The 19,267-nt window shown below is 32.9% G+C and overlaps 1 protein-coding gene and 2 long non-coding RNA genes across 3 annotated transcripts; 1 reads left to right on the forward strand and 2 right to left on the reverse strand.

The window, feature by feature from the left end:
* Nucleotides 1–383: 383 nt before the first annotated feature.
* On the reverse strand, nucleotides 384–1,307 carry LOC114424119. Its single transcript, XM_028390983.1, has one exon. It carries the CDS (start codon nucleotides 1,305–1,307, stop codon nucleotides 384–386), a length of 924 nt encoding a protein of 307 aa, XP_028246784.1.
* A 3,443-nt stretch (nucleotides 1,308–4,750) lies between these two features.
* On the reverse strand, nucleotides 4,751–8,006 carry LOC114422084. Its single transcript, XR_003668613.1, has 7 exons — nucleotides 7,936–8,006; nucleotides 7,230–7,344; nucleotides 6,458–6,509; nucleotides 5,765–5,839; nucleotides 5,622–5,669; nucleotides 5,372–5,446; nucleotides 4,751–5,097 (listed from the first exon to the last, which is right to left on the reverse strand). It is a non-coding gene; the product is annotated as an uncharacterized LOC114422084 (long non-coding RNA).
* Nucleotides 8,007–11,418: 3,412 nt separating this feature from the next.
* On the forward strand, nucleotides 11,419–12,917 carry LOC114421897. Its single transcript, XR_003668588.1, has 3 exons — nucleotides 11,419–11,466; nucleotides 11,862–11,959; nucleotides 12,832–12,917. It is a non-coding gene; the product is annotated as an uncharacterized LOC114421897 (long non-coding RNA).
* The last annotated feature ends 6,350 nt before the right edge of the window (nucleotides 12,918–19,267 follow it).

The following is a 19,267-nucleotide window of genomic DNA, read 5'->3' on the forward strand; positions in this document are numbered from 1 at the left end:
TTTAGTGAAGACAAAAGCTTGGAGATTGAAATAAGATTGAATTTGAAGTTTGGAACATAAAGAACATCATGTATAATGAAATGTGGCGATAACTGCACATTTCCTGAAATATGAGCAAAAACAATGGAACCATTGGGTAAGTGGATACGCACAGGTTGTATTTTGGAAAAGTTTAAAAAATTATCAAAGGAACATGTAATGTGGTCTGTGGCCCCAGAGTCAATAATCCAGGGGGTGCAATTAGAAAAACAATGTGCAGTGTGTGCATTAGACAAAGAGCTTGGGTTAGTAGTGGTGCAAAAAGAAAAATGGGTACCAAAAAACATTTCAGGAGAGTCATTAGAATTGGACTTGGACACTTGAGAAATATTGACATGCTTAGGCTAAGGAGAAGCTGTGGATGGACTAGCATTTGTATTTGGTTTTTGTTGCTGAAGGAGACCTTGAAGTCCTTGATATTGGGCTCTAGTTAGGCTAAAGCCCAACTCGTTGGAATCATTGTCTTGACTAATCGAGGAATGAATGTGTGAATCTACTTCTTGTGTAGCGCTATTGACGACAACAGAGGAAGGAGAGTTGTCCCGGTTGTGAAACCTTGGTCGTCCGGGGTAATGCGGGTGACCAAGAGGATACCCGTGCTTGGAGTAACAGACGTCCACTGTGTGTTCGGTACAGCCACAGTAGATACACTTTTTGTTAGAACCATTGGTTCGGGCATTGACTCCTGCTGGTCCGCTAGGTCCTCTTATGCCGTGTCCCTTTCCATATGTCGACTGTCCAACATTGATGAAGGCATTTGGTTCATCAATGGTGGATGATGAAGAATGTTGACGCTCTTGTTGAGCTACCATGGAGAAAACACGATTACTAGACGGTAATGGGTCCATCAGAAGTATTTGAGAGTGAACAACAGAGAAATGATCATCTAAGCCTTTCAAAATACGTATTATGAAGTCTTGTTGATGATAAAGTTTTGTGGAGCATGTGGAAACATGGAAGGGACGAAAATTGTCGAGCTCCTCCCACAATGACTTTAGCGCTGTATAGTAATCAGAGACCGATCGGGAGCCTTGTCGGATATCGTAAAAATCACTTTGGGAAAATCGTTCTTGAAGGTCCATGTATATGTCTACGGCACGGTCAAGAAAAATAACACTCTGCACAATTGATGGTGACAAAGAGTTTAACAACCAAGAGATGATAAGGGTGTTATAGCATTCCCACGACAGATAAATGGGATCAGTGGTAGCTAGGACAGGTATTGTGCCATTTAAAAAACCCATCTTGTTTTTAGATGTTAGGGCCATTTTGATAGAGTGAGACCAAGAGTGGTAGTTGCTGCCAATCAAAGTTGGGGTGGCGGAAATAGAGGATGGGTTGTCACTAGGATGAATATAATAGGGGCTAGATGGGTCAAGACAAGGATTATAGGGTGAAAGTGCCGTTGTTGAATGTATTATCGTTAACATCAGTTTTAAAAAAACCGATGTTAACGTTAAATTTACAACATCGGTTATTTAAATAACCGATGTTGATAATAAGAATTACACCCAAAAAAATGTGTTAATGTTGAGAGTTAACATCGGTTTTTTGAAAAAATTGATGTTAAAGTACGTTAACATCGGTTTTTTTTTTCTTTTTTTACAGAAAATCGATGTTAACGTATGTGTTAGTGTTGACAGTTAACATTGGGTTTTTGGAAAAACCGATGTTAACGTACGTGTTAATGTTGAGAGTTAACATCGGCTTTTTTGAAAAACCGATGTTAATGTATGTGTTAATGTTGACAGTTAACATCAGTTTTTTGGAAGAACCGATGTTAACGTATGTGTTAATGTTGACAGTTAACATCGGTTTTTCAGAAGAACTGATGTTAACGTATGTGTTCACGTACGTTAACATCGGTTTTCTGTAAAAAAAACCGATGTTAATATACAAAACATTAACATCAATTTTTTCAAAAAACTGCAAAGCTAGATTCTTTTGATAAAACTAGATTCTTTTGATAATCTACAACAGATATGCCCACTTATTCTAGTTATACAACATATGTCAATCAACTGCAAAGCAGGAGCTTCTCATAAAAAAAATTCTACTAATCAATGATGTTACTTGTTAAGCAATTAAGCAAGAGACTATAAACCGCTCATCAATACAACAGTTAAGGGCTAATAATATAAACTTTTTTTGGATATGGCTTATAAGCATCATGATGTGTCATTATTTTCTCTTATTTCTTAACCCTTTTTGCACCATTTTAATTACTGATTAGTCTTAATTGTGAAATTAATCATGCAGTTTTATCATTTGGGCCTATTGGACTAATTTTGTGTTTTTAATTTAATTTCAGGAGAATTATAAGCAATTGGGCTTAAATCCAGAATTGGGCTCGGACTTGAAGAGAGCAGACAATTTTATCAAATCTTATCTAGACTTTATCTTATCTAAGATATTATTTAGATTTGATCTCATCTAGATATTATTTCATCTAGATCTTATCTTATCTAGATTTGATTTTATTTTATTTATGGGCTTGGATTTAAAACAGATCTGTAAGCTTTGGGGCCGAAAAACTATATATAACAACACTAAGGTTCAAGTTTAGGCTCTCTTCTCTTCTCTCTCTTCTCTCTTTTCTCCTATTTTTGTTTTTAGTTTTAGGCTCTCTTCTCTTTCTCCTTTTTTTTCGTTTTTGCAATTCCAGTTTCTGACTTTTCGTTTTAGCAATAAAATTTCGTTCTTCAATCTATAATTTTGTTCTCTATTGATTAATGGAAGGATAAGTCCCCAGCGTTGTTTTCTCTTGAGGATCAAGCATAGTTCTCTTTGAGGTTCTATTATCACTGTTAAATTCTGTTCAGTTTTTCCTCTTCACTAATTACTCTGAATTTGTTGCTATTAATTCATGCATGCTTAGTGCTTGATTAATTGTCTCTGCGCTTAATTTACGTTCATGCTTAATGATCATTTATGAGTAATTGGTGTATGTGTTGCTTAATCACATAATGAATGTCTTACGTTAAATTTTGCTTAGTAATTTAATTTAGGATTGGATTAAGTGGTTGAACTGAATAAGGATAAACTCTCGTAACCTAGGATAAGAGACTTGCTTGTGAATCAAGGGGAAGCAACATGTTTTAATTCTGATATTTTCTAATTCACATCTATTCGCTGTTTAATTTACAAAAGCAAACAACCCCCCCAATTCGTTACTATTTTCCTACTGTCTGTCATGAACATTTGGTGTATCATTGCTCGTTGGGAAACGACCTAGGATCACTTCCTAGTTACTACATTTTAATGTTTATTTGATTCGGGTACGACCTCGATCACATCATAACTAACATAAATTCAGGATTTACTTCTATCATTAGTGCCTAAAATTGATGGATATCATCATCACGTCAAGAATTGTATATTAGCAACACCACCTAATTCCAAACTGAGAACAACATGCAATATCAAGAACATGGGTATAAGAAAGATGAATTTTATGCGTAAGCATTAACAAACACATGTAAAAAAGAAGAGAGCATAGAATTCACTTGCGAAGGAAATTTGACAGCCTCATTTCCCTTGATACTTCCTGCTAAAAGCCTAAAACAACTTTCTCTTGATATTATCGGCTCTCAAGCAATTAATTTAAGTTGCACTTGCACAGTTGCACCAAGATACCAAATCACCCCCACTACATTTAATACAATTTCATCCCCCTCCATAAAATGAATTTTGTACCAACTATGTAAACAAACTTCAAAAAAAGTATAATTAATTGGAACCGTTGAATTTAGGTCCATTTTTTGGTTAAGATTCTTAAGAGAACATTACTTTTCCATCTTAGTTTGTGAAGCAAAGTAATCATAATGATAATAAAGAGTAACTAAATCTGCTTGCCCAATTACACCTTCTTATAAGATATAATATAGTCCTAATAAATAATTGTCATCTGCTACTTTCTGTGAATAACTCCCATCAAACAGTTTCTAATATGAATCTAATACAAAATTGCTAATATAGGAAGTTATTTTGCATACACTCCTAATAATAAACACCTCTAATCCATCTATGAATCCTTCCTAACCCACTTGGATCTCAATTCCCATCACAACTCCTTTTGGTTGGACTACTTCTAGACTTAGGTGCCCTCACATCAAATGAATCATGTCTAACAAGCATATTTGTAGGTCTAACCATATGGTGAGAAAATTAGACCAACTGAGGAACCATCAAAATAAGCCTATAGGAGGAATCCAAGACGACAAATTCGTTCTTTAACACAAAGTGTAATGAAGGGAAGGGAAATGGTAACTGTAGGGATTGTATTTCTCAAATGCTGTATAAGAAGAAAAAATAATTCAGTATTTTAGAAACACATCAGGACTCAGGAAAGCCTATGGAATATTGCAATACTCAAACAAAACCCAATAATCAAAGAAATGCATCCCATGTCAATTTGTCTTGCATTAACAAAGAAGATACATGATTGACACATAAATATTGGACCAATTTGTTTATACTTAAAAAATGTAATTTTAAAATAAGTGCTTTTTTAATTAGAAGATAATATTTGCTTCTTAAAATAAGTAGAAAACTGTTTTTTTTAGCAAATGCAGTTTAAACAAACACTATATAAACAAAAAAACTGCTTATTTTATTAAAATAAGTATTTATTTCAACAATTAAGTTTAAACAAACTGACCCAATTATCTAGACCAGTCACTGTTTAAGCAATTAAAATGAACAACCAGCAATTCAGTATCTAATCTAAATCATGCCTATGGAGCATATCTTATTTGAGTACATCAAGGAAACTACAGTTCATAATATCAGGTTATACTGCAAAGCAGTTTTTAATAGTAATTTGTTCCATTTGAAAACTGTATAGATGATAAAAGAATCTCTAAAGAGAGAAAATAATGCAGCCTAGGATGAGTATGTTGGTATTTGACACTAACCACTTCTCCAAAACACAGTTGGGATCACAGCTATGGTTCAAAAAACGTGAAGTATTTCCTTCGAAAGTTGCATCTATTGTGAAGTCTACTTTTCCTCATCCTCAAGCGTCGAAGCTGGTTCGATTGATATCATTAATAAAACCTACATTCAAGTATTATAATGATTTAATATGTGAAAATTGATACTTCAAGGAAAACTCTTTTTCAAATGTCTTTTTAGAAATTAAATCATTGTCTTGCACAAAGCAACACCAAACACTTGAACTGCAACCATCTTAATTGGTTCTCTAGAGTGCTCACACTTCAACCCCAACTTCCATCATTGCATTTATTTCCTATGTAATTTGATCAAGTAGTATCTAATCATGTGATAGTTTGCATCTCACTGAATTCTTCAACATGCCTATATACATTACCTTTTTGAAAAACGTTGAGTATGTGTTGTCCCATATCAGTTTATAGCTTCCAGCCATTAACGTGCAAAAGTTCCCCTAACATTTTAGGCACAAAAACTAAGATGAGTACATACATATCAAATGGACTGGGTGAGGGCCTAAGAAATTGAAGATGAGAATGGCTGATGAAGAATAACATCAGAAATGCTTATGGAGAAATCAATTGAGGATATGATACAGATAACAAAAGAGAAATATCATTCAAACTTACAGTTTTTTCCCCAGTAGGACTTACAAACTCCAAACTAAATCCAATATCCTGACAAATAATAAAAGATAGATCACTACAAAGGGACGCCAATGGAAAATATCATAACATTTTGAAATCAAGGTGCAGCAGCACAACAATAATACCATATTTATCTTGCCTTGTACCAATGAAAAATCCTATGCAATGTATGAGTTTACAGCATCAACAGAGAGTAAAACCTGAAGTAGGATAGAGAAACTTCTATCATATTAACATCATAAAATAGCACAAACATTTTCTTGAGTAATAACAAATAAAAGAGTCATAGATTCATTCAGTAGAAAATCCCAAATGAGATAACAGTAGCACTAAATCATGCACAAATTACAAAGACAAAAAAGTTTATAAAGTGTGCAAAGAAATAATGTATAAATTAAATAAATTGACAACAATGCCAATCATGCTAGTAGTTCTACTAATGCTGTTAGGAGTCCCACATTGAGTGGTACTTAAGCCTTGAGACTCTCCCATGTCTAATCTGTTTCTGCAGGTTTGTGATCTCCTCTGTTCTGCTTCAAGACCTCCAATGTTGATCTCTTTCCTTTGTGTAGTTTGCATTTTGCAATTCACATCCCTATGCTATTGATTTGTTAATTGTGTCTTATGGTTAATGTGTGCCTAGACTATGCCACTTTGGCTTTTGATGATCAATGAGGAAAATGCCTTCAATATAGTTTGTTTTAGCAGTTGTATGTGTGCAGTATAAATAAAAATTCAAGTATGGTCACAACCGTAACTTGCTAATATCATAATAAAAAAAGACAAGTTAATAAATTTCACAAGCCTTGTACGTATACCTCATAAGTTTTCCCAGTTGGAACATTTATCTCTTTGTAGTCATCATTTTTCCTGAAATGAACCAACTTCAAAAATTACTTGAAAATAGAGAAAATCATACAAAAAAGTAAGATTTTCAATGAGTATATATAAAACATAAACATACTCAGGGTACAATTATCTACATTTATGTAAGCAGTCCTAAACTAAGCATAGAAATGTTATTCTCATTCTGTCAATATAAGGTAATGACACTTTATTCTTTGTATTGGTATTTTAACTTAATTATGTGTTCTTGATTTCAAAATTGAGGCATGTTTATAAACATTGCTTCAGTATTGATTTGGAAATAAACATTTTTTTGGGTTATTTATTTGAAGAAAATATGCATTGATAATGATTATTATAAATTATAGAATAAGGACGTGGAGAGAAAGTAGGGAAAAAGAGAACTAGGAAAAATAAATTGCCCAACACTGAGAGCCACATGGTTGATACAAATACTTAAATAAGAAGTATAATTCAGAAATTCAATTTATGGACAAGCGTCAATTCACCTGGAAAGCGAAAAGATTTGTGGAGATTTCATTCAAGGCCTAAACATTTACAAAAGAAAAATAAAAAAGAGAAGCTTGAACATTTACAAAAGAAACGCAAGTACTCAAGATGTTTTAAAGGTGAAAAAAGTGCCTAAGAGACATTGAGACATAGAAGCCTGCATTGCCATGTTTGCAGACCACAGCATCCAAAGCTATGAAAAAATTCACAAGGTATGGAACTAAGTTACTGAACCTGTATAAGAGATGTCATCATCATTGTCCATTGTAATCATTGGGGGAGCATATGGGGACACATTGGATCGAGCAGTGAAGTTAGATGGCTTTACTGCAGGATCAAAAACCCTTTCCTGAAAAAAAAAAGACTTGCTAAGCATCTAAAAGTCACACTGAATATGATTAAAATAAAGAAAGAACCTAGAGTTTCCAGTATTTCACAAATGCACTAATACTCCGTTAGCTTTCTTCCTTTTTGTTACTTTTGCTCTGTTTCACTTTCCCATATTTCTTACAGCCAAGATGCTAATTAAACCATCCCCTATTTAACAAGCCAAAAATGAGGAAACAACACGCCATGCTAGCTTCTTCCTGGTTAGAAAATTTAACACTTACAATATTTTGTCTATTCAAAAACTAAAACAACAATAAAACCATCATCATGCAATTTGCTGAGAAATCCTTACATGGGTAAAAGGAACATAATGTAAGCAAAATTCAAATTCCAAATGAAACATTCAAGCAAATTTGCTCCTTGGAAATGAAACTTCTAGAAGTCTAGAGGTCAGCTCGTGATCCACATAACAAAAGGAAACACCAATCTGTAGATGATTAGGTAGGATTTACCCATAGAAGTAGGTTATAAAAGATTAATTTCTCTCACTTAAATATGCATGTGCTGAAACTTAAAATTAGGAGTCCCAGGGTCCTAATGGAAGCAGTACCTTTTTATCTTTACTTTTCCGAGTTAAATTATGATCATCCTTCCTTCTCTTGCTATTTTCTTTCTTCTGCAAGAAAATGGAAAAAAACATGTCAAGTGTTAGTATTAAAATAACATCAGTTTTTTTTTATCGATTAATATTAACTGTTAATTTATTATTAGTTTTTGTTTACATTATATATCTAAAAGAAACATTTTTATTACCTTAACCAATAATTATTTTTCTTCACGTGCATTACACTCTACACCCAATAAAAAATAAGATGCATAGTTAACAAATAAAATAGTACTAAAATTTTCTAATCATGATTTGTGCAAGTTTGGTAATATGATAATATAAATAACAAGCATGATTGCATCCTATGGAAACCCACCTCTGCCTTTGTTGATACAAAAGAGTGCATAATATAAATTTCTCACATGATCATTTGCTACCACTGTGCATGAATAACACAAGAATCAATTTTACTTCCACAAATATTATGGTGATGCCAACAAAAATAATAAAAAAATTATTTTATTTCCACTGTTAAATAATTAATTAATAAATTTCATTATAAAGCTAATCCAAACACGCCATACTGTGAGGCATCGAGACCCACCTCCTCTCAAATTAACTTTCCAAACTCAGCTCAACCAAACCATCCCACTTTCCAAACACATCTCAACTTAAACAATTATATACAAATTAACTAACTACAACTGAATTTTCATCGGGAAATAAATTATACTGTTAACCCAAAAATATTATGTTAAATACACTTTTATCACCTATCCTATTTGCTAATAACTTTTAATTATTTTTTTTACTTAATGTTATATAATAATAAATTTTTCATATTTTGTTATCACTTGTTTAAGTGAATATCATAAACAAATACTTTTAACAATTGGATCGCTAATTACCTTCTTTTAAGAACAATATATCTTCAATTTCCCCCTTTGGTGGACATTTGTTACCAACTTGTTGACTCTCCCTGCATGCTCTTTTATAAGTACTAGAATTTGTTATCCCGCTAGTTTTCCCCTTCGTCTAGAATTAACGCATTCTTTTTTGAATTATATGATATGATTTTGCAATTCTTCATTAATCTTTTAGGATGCTTTTTTTAGGGGAGGAACTATTACCAGGCGCTTGATGTCGTCATCTTCAACGCGGCGTTATTCGACTTTGACGAAGGCTTTGATGTCTTTGCGTTCGCCGATGAAGAGGTCCCAATGAAAAATCTAGGAGAGATTGTTCATCATGTCGTCGAGCTCCTCGTCCTTCATGCCCACCAGCGTGCTCACCGTGAACCCGAGCTCGCGGGATGGAACGTTGGGGTCACTAGCGACGGAGCGATTGCGTATTCGAGGAGAGGAGGTCGCGAGGGTGCCGCGGGTGGGAGGACGGTGCATGGGTCCCACTTGAATAGGCTGGCAGTGAATGCATCTAGATCATTGAGGGTTTGAAAGTGAGGAGTGCAAGGGAGCGTGTGTGTGGTACTGTTTGGGTGGAAATAAAGGTGGCGAAGGGATTCGAAGAACCAAAAGGGATTGGTTTTGAAGATTTTGGTTAACACCCCAGCAAAAGAGGCTTTTAGTATTCCAACATCAACATCGGTTATGTAAAACAATCGATGTTAATCAATTTTCGTGGTAATGTTAACATCAGTTATTTAAAAAAATCGATGTTAATCAATTTTCGTGGTAATGTTAACATCAGTTATTTAAAAAAATCGATGTTAATCAATTTTTGTTAACTTCAATTTTTTAAAAATCAATATTATTATCGTAACGTTAACATCGGTTTTTTAAAAAAAAAACCGATGTTAACAAATCAACTTATTTACAAAAATGCCACCGCTTTTTAGTTAACATCAATTTTATTAAAAACCGATGTTAAAATAGCGATGTTGAAAGTATTTTTTCTAGTAGTGCGTGACAACATCAGGATTGCTTGTGTGGGAAGTGTCTGACATTTTGACAGAGGAAGGCTTATTAGCAGAGCTCCAAGGAGAAGCTCTTATACCATAAAAGAAAATGCAAGGCTATGATGGAAATACTAAAAGACAGAAGAATGGAATTGGTTTTCCTTATCTCGTATTGAAGAAGGGACCTGTGAAAAGAAAAGATACAAAAGGGAATAACAAAAAATATACATACACCTCAGCAGATTCTGGATCCTAATAACAAAACACAGTTATGAATAGAAACAAAATAGAGAAAAGGACAACAGGCTCTACAGTTGTACAAAGTAATCTGAGATAATCTTCTGTTTAATTGTGATTTTCTTCTCCTTTTAAAAAATATTCAAATTACAATTGTTCTCTAATTTTTTTTCCTTGGTTGCTTCCTATAATTTAAATTTTTTTTATCTTTACTTCCTAGTGTGAGGTTCTTGCCAAATGATTGCTTGTGTTTACTTAAGACACACGTCACGTGCACACATATGCTGATGTGTTGATTAAAAATAAATATGTATGCTGATATAAAATATATTAAATTTTTTAACTTTTTAAATCGATTATATTTTGAATTGATGTAAAAAATATTATTCTACATCGATTATAATAATAAGTTTTTTACCTTGGTTCTAAGTATAACTAATTTAAAAAGTTGAAAAATCTATTTTTTTTCACACATGACATGTGACATGTTATTTTAAACGACACATCAACAAACATTTGACTAAATCTGACAGTAAAGTAGAGACAAAAAAAATTTAAATTGTAGAAAAGAATAACAAAGGAGAAAACAATCACAAAAATTGAGTATTTTTTAAAGATGAAAAACATATTTAAATTTAAGTTTTTTTTATTATATACTGAGATGAACATTAAACATATATTTTTGGATTGCTTTGAGTTCCATGTGGTGTTATCATTTGCAATGAACATTAATCTTTTCTCGGGCTTCTTTTCTTCTATCTTCTAAGCTTTATTTCTTATAGTATATAGTAAGAGCACTTATGAAATTCATGACACGTGTCAGAAGCAGTTTTCCCAGTACACATGTGCTCGATGCGACTTGCGATACTGTTCCCTCCAATGTTACAAAGTAAGTTGAAGTATTTGAACTGGTTCATTAGAGTTTCATTAATCATGCTTTGCAAAAGCGTGCTTTAATTTTTGTGTGACCTTACACCAACTAACTAAATAGTAACTTGTCATCTTTGATCTTTTAGTCGAAAATAGGAGCATGAAAAATGAAATGAACTTTATTAGGAGCTGTATTTTCATCTTCATCAGCTACATTTTTTTTATGCTGCTGTTATTTAAATCTTTAATTTGCAATTGCAACACTTCCTTCCTACAGTTAGTGGAAGTTTAGGGCTGCAGAACAGTTCCTTTGTTTCTGGTATGAGTACAGGAATGGGTTGTTATATGGCTGGTACCTATGCAGACTGTTTCAGCTTAATGAATTGTTCCTTACAGAGCCTCAAAAGGCTAGGATTTATCATTACTATGTATCTGTCTTTCTCTGGTGTGAACAGCATATTACAGAGCATCAGTCGAAGTTTAAAGATGGAGAAGATATACCTCCTTTAGTGGTATGCTACATACTTATCACTCTCTCTGCCATAGTGTTATTTATTTTTATTTTAATTTGGAAAAACTAGGTAACTAATTGCTCCATAATTCATGTAAATAATTCAATAATATTATTTCCTACTCCTTAATTAGACATATATACACCAGTTTATCTTCAATCAGCTGTAAAAGACACTTGCACAACTAACAATTTACTCGTATTTAATCACTGGATTTAGTTAGAAGATATTTATGACTAATTGTAAATAACTTTCAAGATCTCAGAGGGGCAGAAGATTAAAGCCAAGACATCCTCTCGTATATAAAGAGTGTCTCTGAAATCCAATGATAGGATATTTATGTACTTTCTAGTTTCTAAGTACATCATTCATCCATTTCTTTTGTTGTTTCACAGGATGTCTCTTCCAAAGCAATCATCAATAGAGCTGAATTGAGTTCTAATTATAGGACATCCAGTGGCTCTGATATGACATTGTCAAGTTCTGATGACAGGTTAGATTTTTAAATAGCTGTGAAACCTTCCATTGGAGTTCTTAAATTGAATATTTCATGGCTTATAGAGTACAAGATGTTGCTGAGTTACTTGACATGATGGTTGAGGATATTCCTTTTTCAGGAATTTGTTAGTGTATAATTTAGTTTTTTTTATTTTAAAAAATTCTAGCAGTTATAATGCAACAATAATATCAGAGTATTTCATAACTCTTGTACCAAAAAAACAAAACTACTACGACCAATTTTTAATGTCCACAAATTATTATGTCTATTTAAAACACTCACATGTTAAGAAAATCGTTATTTTATTGATGTTTGTTTATTTGCGTAGAAATGGAGTGAAAAGAAATAGGAAGAAGGTTTTAGAATTTGAGTTAGGAGTAATTGGCGTAAAATTGTTTAGTTTGATAAAAAAGATTTGAGTTTGAATGTTAAATACGGAAAATTAAGTTATAGAACATACCTAATTAAGAACCTTTTTTTTATCCGAGTAGCTGAAATCTTCAATATAAAATATACGTATAAACTCAAAGACAATCATTGGATTGTCCTTTTATAGGCATTATTGGGTGGATATATCCCATGCAGAGCACAATTAATTGTAATGGAATACTTATCAGTGATTGAGAGGAAAGAGAGAGATTTCATACTTGAGACTCATATTTATATATATATATATATATATATATATATATATATATATATATATATATATGTAAGTTTGGGTAGAAAAGTCAACTAGACAATTAATAAAGTTTGATGCGTAAGTAGAGCAGACAACTTTGAAAATTGGGGCAAATATACTTTTCTACTTTCTATATTTCTTTTTTTTTTATCTAACTCCGTCCTTGGCCATCTTCGTATTGCAGTTCCTAAGAGGTTCAGGCTTGCAAAGGACACAACATTTGGACAAAGGCACTTGAATAAGTGGAGTCAGTCATCAATTTCCTTATGGATGGCAAGGACATATTTATTAGGAAAAAAAATCTCTTAATTAGCCTTTAGCTAAATTCTGAATTTCGAGATTTTAGTTTGCAAGTGACACGTAAATTAATTTCAAAGTTCCTCATGCTTTTGTACTCTGCTCGAATCAGGTTAGCTTCTTCAAACAATTCTCTGGATTTGTTAAAGAAAGTTAAATAATAAAAGTTTCCTTTTAATTTGTTCACTGATATATTAAGCAAAAGCCTGGTTATTGATTGTGATGAATAGAGTAGAAGGAGGATAATATAAGTTCTTTTATAAATATTGTTTGAATTTGGAAGTTTTTTCCCCTTGAATTAAAGCACCATGTTACTCCCTAAATTTTTTTGTCAAGAAAAAAATTGGCCAAATTAAACCTTGAGCATACTGAAATATAAACTTGATTTGGGGTTTTTATCAAAAAGTTCAAGTTCTAAAAGATTCTAAAAGACATGTTAAGATAAGATTCTAAAAGAATGTTCTATAGAGAGATCTATTGTAGAAGATAATCCTAAAGTAACTTATAAAATATTTTAGAATGAGTAAGTAAGTTTGTATTTATAAGGAAAATTTTAAAGAATTATTTGTAGCCATTGGATTAAGTGATAGTTGGCAAAATTCTAACCATTTGTTTAGGAAAAATTATTACTATAAATAAGGATGATATATTAGAGTTTATATAAAGTCAAAATCAAGCCAAAAATTAAAAAGTGATCATTTGTAAAGTAATCTCTTCCTTCAAAACTTTCTAATCTCTTTCATTCCAACGTAACGATATTTTGGACTGCCAATCAGTCCTCTTTCATATGATGAAATGAGAATATTCCAATTAAAGAAAATAGTATTAAAAAGAGATAAATTAAACCTTCATATTGTAGGGACCTTTTAACTCTAAGTCACATGCAAACCCAATTAATAAGACCAAGCATGATACATAAGTATCACTTTTTAAACACTTAATCAAATACTCATAATTTTATTATTATTATTATTATATCACATCATAATATCTATAATATATTTTATTCTCGTTTATCTATTGCTATGTGTATAATGACTCATCGGATGTTGGATGCCCATCCATACTTTTCCAATAAGACCCTCCTCCTCACATTCCTAGCATTTAGCAAGCCATCCCCATAAATAAAAAAGCCACACTAAGCTCATTGTTCGATCTGCTCCCTTTCTTTCTTTTTCATGTTAGCAAGTACTCACGGAAACACAGACACCACAGCAATGTCTGGCTCCAGAAAGAAGCTTCTTCTAAACACCGTGTCCGTGAAACTAGGCTGCAGCACCTGCAGAAGACCAAACCTGTGTCGCATATTCCACCCAAAGCCAAAACCCAAGAATCTTAACAACACTTACCGAAAGCACAAACATTCTTCTTCTTCTTCTTCTTCAGGCCAATGGGGTGGTGAGGACAAGTGTGACAGCACCAGCACCACCCCCACCCCCACCCCCACCAACACCACATTCTCAAATCCTATCACTGCCTCCTCTCAATTTTCAAGGTACATGGATTTCAATTTGCGTCTTCTCGTGTGCTTTGAGTTTCATCTTTTGATTAAGGCATCATGAGTTTCATCTTTGGAAAGAGGAAAACTCCCGTAGGTTCTTTTGTTTCCTCCTATAATTCAACTATTTCATTACATTCATTCAGAAAAATAAAATAAAAAATTCTATTTTTTTCGTGTTTTTTCTTTCGATTCTGTTGCTTAAATTTTACTTATGTCATTAAAGTTTGCATCTAATATTTTAACATTTTCTTCGGCATAATATCAAGTTTGCTCAAGTTACTCGTCAATTTTATTCATGTGTGAGTACAATGTATTTTTGACAGCATGAAAAGTAACACGTTGAGGAGTTGTGTTGTAATTTTTGTATCTATCACAATCAGAATTTTACTGAGCTATTTTCTATATGGCATATTGCCCATTTTATGCAAATGATGAACACCTTTACATAGCCTTCATTGTGTACACTTTAAGGTTGACATGATGGTATTCAATGTAATGTTCATATACTAATGCACTCTCTGTTGATATCATTGTACGCGATTGTAATAAAGCTGTGGCTTTCAGAACTTTTGCGGAAAAATAAGAGAATGCTGGACAAATCAGTTAGAGAAATAGAATGAGAGAGACTAGATTTGCAGTCACAGGAGAAGAAACTGATTTTGGAGATAAAGAAAAGTGCCAAACAAGGTCAGATGGTATGGTGATCGTGTTTTGAACTTTTGCTACTATTTGTTGCCTTGTTTGCTTTAGCTTTTGGTTAGAGCACTCCCTATGCTAGCTTAGCTGTTCTTTATTGCATATCTATAATGCCCTCCTCTGCCCCCCAAGGTGGAGGGTGAATTTGAGTTTTCAATGGTGATGAATGACCACTACAAGGGGAACTCTTTTTTAAATTACAAAGTCCAAAAGTCACCTAACAGGTAAGTATATAATGTAATGTTTCTTTTAGGTGGATGAATATCAATGGTTAGTCTGTCATGTTAATTTGATTTGGCACTGCTTATCTATAGAGGTAAGAACCAAGTAAAAGCATCATGTAATGTGGGCAGTTGGACAACAGAAATGGATAGTCAGCCATCCGATTCTGCTGCAGATGTTGTAGATGTTAATGAGTCTGGAAGTAGCAAGTTAGGTGGATCCGAGCCTGAGGGTGATGTTCTTTGCTTGCATGATCGATTAAAGTGGCTCGATCAGCAGGTCATCAGAAAGGTTGTATAATTTCCAAAAGCCTATCCTTTCATGATTTATTGCGTTCACTATATCTACATCCTCTTTTTGTCTATCATTCCTTTCAAGTTTTCTGTTCTAAGTGTTGCTCCCTCATGATAGATTACCTGTTAACTTTTTCATGTTTTTTTTACCATCAAGGACAACCTGGAGTGTTTTGCTAATTGAGAATGACTTTAAAAGAAAAAATTATATTGGTCTTAAAAATGAGAATGATTGTACACCCCGATTTATCTTATTTCTTTGGGATCTGGAAATGAGATGAAAATAAAATTTATCATCAAGGCTGAAAACCAATTTGATGCTTTAATGTTTCTCTTATTTAAAGGTTGGTCTGCATTATAATTGAAGTATTCATGGGAAAAAATATGTTTATACTTTTCTTCTTTCTATTATGATTTTGTTTTTAAATTCTTCCATTCTATTATCATTTCTATTAGCTATGTAGATGTCAAGATTAAATGGGCTTTGTAATCACATTCTTTTGCACTTTCAAGGCTTTCCATTCCTACAGGGACAGGTTTTAGTTACTCTTCTGATGCTAGTGACATTCGTCAAACAAATCCTTAATGACCATGATGGAGATATGTGTAAGGTGTCTCTCTGGTGACCCAACTGAAAGGCCTTCTGTGGAACATATTCTCTGGAATTTGCAGTTTGCAGCCCAAGTTCAGAATTCATGGAGAAGAGACTCAAGTGATCACAGTTACTCACCTGCACCATCCTCCAGGGAGACATAATTAATATTTGTATGAAATTTCCAGCAACTAATAGGGCCATCAGTCATCTCCAAGTAGTCAAGACAGAGCACCCTATGGGAGGATGCTGGACAATAAGGTGGAGTTCGGTTCCCCAAATAAGCGGTCTAGCGGATTCTTTAACTCTGCTCTGGTAAGCAGGTTGCAACACTTTTTGTTGTGTGTGTGATTTTAGAGATATATGAAGTTTGAGAATTAAACTAAATAGAACTAGCATTGTTACTGTGGTTATATATAAACTAAATAGAACTAGCATTGTTACTGTGGGGGGGAGCAGGCCGGTGTTCTGAAGCTTAATGTTCTTGTTGCAGTAATATAACCTGAAAGAGAAATTATGGTTATATATAAATTTGTTCATGTATATTTCACCAGTACCTCTGGTACTGCTATGATTCATGTTAATAATATATAATTTCTGCCTTCCAAAAAAAATATGGCTATATATAAATTATGCAAAATTTTATTCATTTTTAAAGGTATAAATTATGTATGTTCTAAGATCTAAACATTTACCTACAGTTGAAGATGATATGTACATATTAAAGACTTTTACCTACAGTTAGGAGATGTAAGTAGAAGTTAATGACTTTTACCTACACACTATACATAGTAGATAAAATCTATAGTGACAGACAATTAGCCGTCATTATATGTCCCCTCAAAGTTGATGGAAGAAACGTCCATAAGATAAAGTCTATCATACATTTACCTATGGATTTTTTATTTATAGTGACAGTTTTTGTCTGTAGGTATAGGTCGTTTTTGTTGTAGTGGGCTTTAATTTTTGTGTGACCTTACACCAATTACTAAGTTTTTGATTCAATCAATAACTAATCATTCAGAGGATAAATGTTACTTTCATTTTCCATTTTTTAATCTCCTTTCTTACATCTGTTGTGTTTGAAAGGTATTATTTCAATTTGACATTGTATGTTATTTTAGAAGACATACTTGATCATGGTCTAGAGTGTTGTTCTGGTAGTGTTACTACCTTGTTCCTCTGCTTGTATCTATGTATCTCCATTTGCATTTATTGTGCCTACTTTACTATATTGAGTGGTCCAGCTATTCTGACAAGGCTTTTTTTGGCAATTTGTTATGATTCAATTGGATTTGTATGATTTTGCAAATTGGTTGTTGCTTACATGCTTTTCTAGATACTCTGAATCTTGATCCTTGTTTGTTATGAACTGCTGTGAGTTTTTGATCGTTCATAGTCTTCGTTGCACTGAATCCTTCACGAAAGAAAATGTGGTTCAGGAGCTTCAGCAAATGCAGCCTAATGAACAAGCAAAAAATAAGATGTTGGACATACTGAAAATATGCCATTCAGAAGAGGAAATGGATTAGGATTGTAATTTGTAAGTCACCCATATTTTCCTTTGCTTTCAAATGTCCCAGAGTTGATTTGTGCAGTTTTTCTTGTTTGATATCTATCTTTGCATGAAAGCTTACTCTAGTATTCATATATTTTCTAAAGCATATATATATAAACAACAACCTAAATTTATCCCAATAGGTAGGGTTGGCTTCAATCAAAGCCACTGGGCTCTTCAAATTTTAGTAAAACATTTGTCAAAACCTTCAAATTTAGCCTTGAAAGATTATGCACCCGTCATGTTTGTATCTGACACAAAGACACTTCAAACAAGAGAGTGTCCGTTTTTCATAGAAAAAGAGTTCCATTAAATTAACTATTTTTCTTAAGGAACATAAATTAATTAAAAAATCTTATAATTAGAGAAAAAAAATACATGATATCATAGCTTAACTATGCTAATTGGCAGTTAGCCAATCAGCTTATAGAACAAAGGAGAAGAACTCTCTAATAATCTGATACCATGTGTGATCTATAGCTATGTTTTTATTCTATCAACTAATCAACTAGTCAAAAATTCAAATGTAGTGGTTTTTCTTGGTCTACGCCCCTGGTTGCTGAGACCTTTTCCTTTTGATGCATATACTAAAATAGCATAACAAATCATTATAAGCAACTCATGTAGAACATAAGAAATAGGTAGTTTGTTTTAGTTTCTTCATTTTTATTTTTAGTAGCACACACGTATGAATTCAGAACAAAATGAGATCCTTTTTTTTAGAACAATTCATGCCATGAACAGGCAAAATCCGCAACCATTTGTTTCGTAGTGCAATAGTGGAATTACCTAAGGAGATTCTTTACTTTTGTTGGATCATAACGCTGATGCAACTTTAGATCCATCAAACTTTAGGGATAGTGTTATTCTATTAGAAGTTATTATTTAAAATCCTCTAATTATAAGCATATTATAATTGACTATTATGTGTTTGGCACTTTTGCTATAACAGAGTTGTTTTGGAAGTTTAGGAGGAATTTGATTGTTAATGGTTTTAGGCTTTAACTACTGGTCAAGAATTTGAGTGGAATATCAGAAAAGTGATATTGGTTACTGCATTTTTTTACACTTCAATATTATGCTTTGACATGTTCTCTACAATTCAACCCAAAGTCAGAAATGTTCTGTTTAAATTCTGTCATAAGATTGTTTAAGTGAAGATGATGTGATTTTTAATAATATTTTTTTCTAACACTTAATAAAAATACTGCCAAAAAATTTTGACAACCAATGAGGGAACCGTGTATGACCCCCCGACTACTTAAGTCACTTGATATTTGCACTAAAAAAAAGTTATCTGCCCCCCAAGTAATATTGGGCCGTCAGTGTAAGCAGAAAGCTCGCACCTCGATGGTAGCAAGCTATCCATTTATTATCTGTTCTTAAAATTTTATATAATAAACAAATATTTACTTTTCTATGGTGGGTCCCTTTAACTTTAAAGATAACAAATAAAAAATT

The sequence above is a fragment of the Glycine soja genome, chromosome 8 (assembly GCF_004193775.1).
Source record: "Glycine soja cultivar W05 chromosome 8, ASM419377v2, whole genome shotgun sequence".
NCBI lineage: Eukaryota > Viridiplantae > Streptophyta > Magnoliopsida > Fabales > Fabaceae > Glycine > Glycine soja.